Raw genomic sequence first — 7,418 nt, 5'->3', positions numbered from 1 at the left:
ACACACATACACACACACACACACACCCACCCACACACACACACACACACACACACACTTTCACCCATGAGCACACGCCCATGTACACACACACACACACACACACACACACACACACATACACACACACACATAGTGGATGAGAGGGCATGTTACCTCTATGTTTCTGTGGCTTTGCAGCTGCAGGTTCTTCAGATGTTCTAGCAGAACCGTTTTCTTCAGTCCGAAGAACACAAACGCCATCAGACCAACGCTCTTCAGCTTCACCACGACACATTGGGTGTGTGTATGCTTAGGTGTGTGTGTGTGTGTGTGTGTGTGTGTGTTTGTGTGTGTGTGTAGGTGTGTGTGTGTGTGTGTGTGTGTGTGTGTGTGTGTGTGTGTGTTGATGGATGCTATGTGTGTGTGCTAGTGTCTGTGTTAGGGTATTTGATGTGTCTGTGTGTGTTTTTACATACATGTGTGTGTGCCCTTGCATGTGTGTGTCCTCACCTTGGAGGCTTCGCTGTCTTTTATAGCCACCAGGAGGTGACATTCCTCAAGCTCGGCCTGAAGTGAAGACACAAGAACACAGGTCAGTCACTGGTCACTCAAAGGGGAGAATGATGTCTTTGTGAGTGATGTGAGCATAAATTGCAGTAAAGTCTTACTACTGTAAGTGCTGTAAAGTGCTGTAAAGTGCTGTAAAAGCTGTGTAGTGCTGTGTACAGAGAGCAGTAAAGTGCTGTAAAGTGCTGTAAAAGCTGTGTAGTGCATTGTAGAGAGTGCAGTAAAGTGCAGTAAAGTGCTGTAAAAGCTGTGTAATGCTGTGTAGCGAGTGCAGTAAAGTACTGTAAAGTGCTGTAAAAGCTGTGTAGTGCTGTGTAGAGAGTGCAGTAAAGTGCTGTAAATTGCTGTAAAAGCTCTCACCTTGATGCGGGTGTTGGCCTTCCTCAGTTTGTTGAGCTGCTCCTCAGACAGACTCCTCTCCAAACCCCACCTCTCACTCTGACAACACCAAACCACACCCTTTACAGTTTTTTCTGAATGCTTAAACACAACTTTGATTCTTATAGCACAATTTCTAAAACTATTAATACTTATAGCACTGAGTTCGCAAAACTAAAAGCACAAACACTGCTTTTCACTCAGTTTGCAATTTTGTAACACACACTTTGCACAACTGTAGGCACAATGGCTATTATTTACACTATTTTGCCAACTCTCTGGCACACTTTCTCATGTGAAAACTGTTTTAGATAATTAGTTAGGGGGGCAGCCGTGGCCTACTGGTTAGCACTTCGGCCCTGTAACCGGAGGGTTGCCGGTTCCCGAACCCCGACCAGTGGGCCTCGGCTGAAGTGCCCTTGAGCAAGGCACCTAACCCCTCACTGCTCCCCGAGCGCCGCTGTTGATGCAGGCAGCTCACTGCGCCAGGATTAGTGTGTGCTTCACCTCACTGTGTGCTGAGTGTGTTTCACTATTTCATGGATTGGGATAAATGCAGAGACCAAATTTCCCTCACGGGATCAAAAGATTATATATACTTATACTTATATATAGTTCACTTTGCAATCAGCCTAAGCACTATAAATAAGCCACAGGTAATGTACAATGGGTACAATAGAGTGAGCAGGAAGAGTGAGAAGAGAAAGAAATAGCCCTTTTACAGGCAAAAAAAATCAGTCTACATGTGGGGATATTGTCATGTCAGGCCTGGATACGGCATTCCAGAATATATTTCCCCCGGTGCCTTGGACTAGGACATTGCATGTGATGTAGACAAACTTTTGAGAGAGACGACCCGATGTAGACTGATATCAGTGAAATTGCTATTTTGACTTGTGACACACTTGTGTTTGTTTTGATGTGTGTAAATAAATATTACTTGAAGTTTGGATCCCTGTATGTATGAAAAAAGTATGACCTCAAACTGACATAGCCTACCTTGTGCACAGAGAAAGCAAAAGCCAGATGTGTTTTTTATTCAGACCATCAGTGTGTAGTTGGCACATTGTGTGCTTACTATTGTGATGGCTTGTGTTTACTGTTTGATAAGAAAACATAATTTTTACGAAGGTGTGAAGAGTTAAGCAAGGTGTGTTAGTTTTTGCAAGAGAACTACAATGTTTTGCTGATTGGGTGAAATGTTTTCCTATTTGTGTGTAGAGTTTTTCAAAAAAAGCCATAGTTACAAAAAATGTGCTTAAACAATCAGAAAAAAACTGTAAGAGTGACACTCTGACACCCAAGTAGCCCCTCCCACCCAACACAGAATTAACCCCTCCCACCCCAACACAGAAGTAACCAGCCCCTCCCGGGCCAACACAGAATTAGCCCCTCCCACCCAACAGAGAAGTAGCCCCTCCCACCCTAACACAGAAGCCCATGCGCTCTGCCCCAGGGTCAGCAGTGGCCTATTGACGACAGAATCTACTCAGGGACTTCCACACTATCTACTCAGGGACTTCCACACTATCTACTCAGGGACTTCCACACTATCTACTCAGGGACTTCCACAGTGTAGAAGCTGTATATGGAACTCAAATAAACGCCTGGATTTGTTAAAAAATAAACCTGCTTTGGGAGATCTCAGTGACTCTTGAGTGAATGTTACTGTTTTATGATTCCAAACCTTTTCCTCAACGGCCTTCAGCTCGGCTTTCAAGTTTTCATTTTCCTTTACCTGCAGGAGGAGAGAGAGAACGGTGGTCATATCTCTAGCAAGTCAAGCATTACATACATTACAATGTTCAAGCCAGTGCAAGTGTTGTCTTTATATGGAGTTAACAACATGAGTGGATGGTTGCACTGGCTAAAATAAATGGATATAGTAGCTATAATGAACAGAGTTAACATTAGCACTAGTTTATAATGAAAGTGCATTGGGGAACTGATGTATAATGTAGCATGAAGGTGTTAAAGTGGTTTCACTGAATGTGAAAGGGCTGTGTAGTCCAATTAAGAGGGGAAGTTTATGGCCAAATTCAGAAAAAAAAATGCAGGTGATTTTTCTGCAGGAGACACATTTGTCTACAGAGGAACATGAGAAACTAAAGAGATGTGGGTATAATAACACATTTGTCTAACATGAGAAACTAAAGAGGATGTGGGTATAATAACACATTTGTCTACAGAGGAACATGAGAAACTAAAGAGATGTGGGTATAATAACACATTTGTCTACAGAGGAGATGTGGGTATAATAACACATTTCATAGCACTTGCCCCAAACACAGTACTAGGAGAGGGGTAGCCATATTAATAACAAACTCAACTACATTTGAACCTGAAAAAGACATGTGTGATAAGGAGTGAAGGTATATAATGGTAAAGGGTAAATTAGAAGGACAGAGAGTGACACTGATCAATGTATATGCACCTCCTGATAGCAAGAAAGCCTTCTTTGAATCATTATTTGACATCATTAACACAGAATTAGAGGGGATCGTAATATGTGGAGGGGACTTCAATATGGTGATGAACTACAATCTAGATATGACTAGTACAAAGAAGAATAGGACATGGCTTAATAGATATATGAGTACGCAACTGGTTGATCTAGGAATGGTAGATGTTTGGAGAGACCTACACCCCTTGGGGAGAGACTACACACACTATTCAGACCCACACCAAATGTATTCAAGGTTGGACTATTTCTTTATGACAAAGGGAGATATGCATAGGGTAGAGGACTGTAGGATAGGGCTATGAAGGAAGAAAATGTAGAGTAATCTCAGCTCTATACCAAGCTCTAGGTGCCAGTGGGAGTGATTCAACTGTCTATATTAAAGATAACTGGTATAATGTGTGCAAGGTTCAGCACTCAGCCACTGGCTCTAGGGTATGGTGAGAATTTGGGTGGAAGAGCATTATAAGGTTTTTTTAACACCAAAGGTCAAGGGGAGATACGCACCAGATCGGAAATCATGTTGTTGGTTATGTGGTCAAGGGGAGGCAGACCGTACTCATGTGCTTTGGAAATGTCAAAGGATGGAGGGATATTGGGAGGGAGTGTGGAGTGTGCTAGGGAGATACTGGGATATGAAATACCTAAGACTTGTTTGGTATTATATCTGGGGAACATTTCACAAGAGGAGGTACAAGGAAGAGATGAATACCTGGTGAAAGTATTTTTGGTAGGTAGTAGGAAGGCAATTACAAGGGCCTGGTATAAGGTAGACCCCCAAACTAGAGAACAGTGGCTAAACATAGTGGAGGAGATTTATGATATGGAGAGGTTCACACATACCTTGAGAATGCGGGAGGAACAGTTTGAAGGAAAATGGGTGAAATGGAATTATTACAGAATGGGTGAGGACGATACCACTAGTAATGACAACTGAACAGGACAGAATTGTTGCATTGAGACTGAATGGAAGGACCTATGTTGTGTAAATGAGCAGAGTTAGCATTAGCCTTAGTTAAAATTAACAAAGCTAGCATGGATGCTTGTGTAAATGAGCAGAGTTAGCATTAGCACTAGTTAAAATGAACAGAGCTAGCATGGATGCTTGTGTAAGTGAGCAGAGTTAGCATAAGGGCTAATTTAAATGAGCATAGTTAACATTAGCACTAGTTTAACTGGACAGAGTTACAGTAAGCACTAGTGTAAAGGAGCATAGTTAACATCAGCGCTAGGGTAAGCACGGTTGGGTACCAGAGAGTTATAGGCGTCCTGGCTGAGTGCCTGCTGGTCCTGACTCTCCCTCAGAGCCTGACGCACCTCATCCAGCTCTTCACACAGAGACTCCACCCTCACCTCCGCCAGCTGGGCACTGCACACACACACACACACACGCATGCACGCGCACACGCACACGCACACACACACACAAACACACACACACACACACACACACACACACACACACACACACACACACAACACACACACACACACACACACACACAAACAAACACACACACACACACACACACACACACAAACACACATACTCTGATCAGATCAGATACTCTGATTTATCAACATGTCAAACATATCAGTACTGCGGTGTCTGGTATTTTTGATACCTGGTGTGGAGTGTTGGGGTATCTACCTGGTGTGGAGTGTTGGGGTACCTGGTGTGGAGTGTTGGGGTATCTACCTGGAGTGGAGTGTTGGGGTACTTGGAGTGGAGTGTTGGGGTATCTACCTGGAGTGGAGTGCTGGGGTATCTACCTGGTGTGGAGTGTTGGGGTATTTACCTGGAGTGGAGTGTTGGGGTATCTACCTGGTGTGGAGTGTTGGGGTACCTGGAGTGGAGTGTTGGGGTATCTATCTAGTGTGGAGTGTTGGGGTATCTACCTGGTGTGGAGTGTTGGGCTACCTGGTGTGGAGTGTTGGGGTATCTACCTGGAGTGGAGTGTTGGGGTACCTGGAGTGGAGTGTTGGGGTATCTACCTGGTGAAGAGTGTTGGGGTATCTATCTGGTGTGGAGTGTTGGGGTATCTACCTGGAGTGGAGTGTTGGGGTATCTGGTGTGGAGTGTTGGAGTACCTGGAGTGGAGTGTTGGGGTATCTATCTGGTGTGGAGTGTTGGGGTACCTGGAGTGGAGTGTTAGGGTATCTATCTGGTGTGGAGTGTTGGGGTATCTGGTGTAGAGTGTTGGGGTATCTACCTGGTCAGTTTGCTGCGTGACTCGGTCATCTCCATGGTGAGCTGCAGGTTGAGGTCGTCGCTATGGGTAACGGCCCTCATCAGGTCAACATTCTGATAACGGAGCGCCTGGCACACATGTTTCACCTCCGCCAACTCACACTGCAGCAACTGAACCTGACTACACACACATACACACGCACACACACACGCACACACACACACACACACACACACACACATACACACACTCACACATACGCACGCACACACGCACGCACGCACACACACACACACATACACACACTCACACATACGCACGCACACACACATTCTAATATTTTATCTGGATATCTGGATTGGCAGATAAGCTCACACACATATGTAGCCTGCTTGCTGAGCTGTGACTGAATGTCACAAGAGAGGTCATTAAGAGAGGTTCTGTTTTTACAGGAACAAGTTCTTACTGACCTGGGGCTGTCATAGGGCTCAGGGTCTGAAGGACAAAACTCCGCACCTAGATTACAAATAGGCACACACACACACACACACACACATACACATACACAAGTACACATACACATGTACACTCACATATCTTGGCACACACACACACACACACACACACACACACACACACACACACACACACACACACACACACACACACACACACAGCTGGGCTAGTGCTTCGGACTTGTAACCGGAGGGTTGCCGGTTCAAACCCCGACCAGTAGAAAGCGGCTGAAGTGCCCTTGAGCAAGGCACCTAACCCCTCACTGCTCCCCGAGCGCCGCTGTTGTTGCAGGCAGCTCACTGCGCCGGGTCTGTGTGTTCATTAATACACTGATGGGATAAATGCAGAGACCAAATTCCACGCAATAGAGATGCACCGATACAGTGGCGCAAAAAGTGGGTATGCGCTATATGCGGCGCATAGGGGCGCAGCTCCATGGGGGTGCCAAAGCGATGGTAAAATATATTTGGTATTTTCTATATGTAGCTACTGCTGTCCGTTTCTAAATCATTTCAACATTTTCTCAATGTTCTATAACATTTTAGAGGACTAACAGGCTAGAGTAGGCGCCCTATCTCATAAGATTCCATCATAGAATTCTGACATAGAAGAGGGAGTGGGGGCGCCGTGAGCGCTGAGTGAGCAGGTACGAGTAGTGAGTTGCCATATATGGAAAAAGATGGATGCAGCAAAAAAGCTGTCAGCGACTAAAAATAGAAAAAGAAAGAGGGAAAAGGAGATGGCATGTCAAGGGATGCGACAGTAGTTAAATAAGTGGACGTGAAAGGCAACAGGTAGGATTTAAAGTGTGACGTCTGTGCTTGGAGGCTTGCAAATATGAATGTTAACAGACTAACTAGCGTTTGTTAAGCATAATGCCGATTGAAACATAGCCTATTCCATTCAGATAGCGTAGGTGGCTACCATGCTCATACTGCACTTTTAATGGCCAACTGCAAACAGAAATGTCACGCTAGCAGCAACTCATTACATGTTTCCATATCCTAACAATGAAGGCTCCTTGTAATAACTTAATATTGTGTTGTCAATGTGGTGCAAACAAACAAGGCTAGAGTAGGCCTATCAGCCTTATCCATTGTGAGCAATAGCTGGCAAAAGGATGTTATGAGAACCGTTTAGACTCTTTTAAAGTGACAATGCACCATTTATCAATACTTATCAAGTATAACATCAAGTTAAACATCAAATTGGCAGCATTTCTTTAAAAACATATTCAATAGACACTAATGCACAGTAATAGTGTAAATCAGTGGTCCCCAAACTTTTTCTTCCGAGGGCCAGCTCACTATGCCTGGCTCTAA

At 44.5% G+C, this 7,418-nt stretch overlaps 1 protein-coding gene across 1 annotated transcript in view; it reads right to left on the bottom strand.

Moving 5' to 3' along the window:
• Positions 1–7,418, bottom strand: part of LOC121694072 (protein KASH5-like) — a 36,787-nt gene that overhangs the window by 9,134 nt on the left and 20,235 nt on the right. The window contains exons 5-11 of the mRNA XM_042073998.1: positions 6,051–6,096; positions 5,602–5,760; positions 4,640–4,757; positions 2,615–2,665; positions 910–987; positions 493–549; positions 157–216 (exon numbers count right to left, since the gene is read on the bottom strand). Coding sequence (XP_041929932.1) covers positions 157–216; positions 493–549; positions 910–987; positions 2,615–2,665; positions 4,640–4,757; positions 5,602–5,760; positions 6,051–6,096 — 569 coding nt within the window. The remainder of the gene's footprint in view (positions 1–156; positions 217–492; positions 550–909; positions 988–2,614; positions 2,666–4,639; positions 4,758–5,601; positions 5,761–6,050; positions 6,097–7,418) is intronic.

This window comes from Alosa sapidissima, chromosome 20, assembly GCF_018492685.1.
Source record: "Alosa sapidissima isolate fAloSap1 chromosome 20, fAloSap1.pri, whole genome shotgun sequence".
NCBI lineage: Eukaryota > Metazoa > Chordata > Actinopteri > Clupeiformes > Clupeidae > Alosa > Alosa sapidissima.
This window is presented reverse-complemented; position numbering and strand designations above follow the sequence as displayed.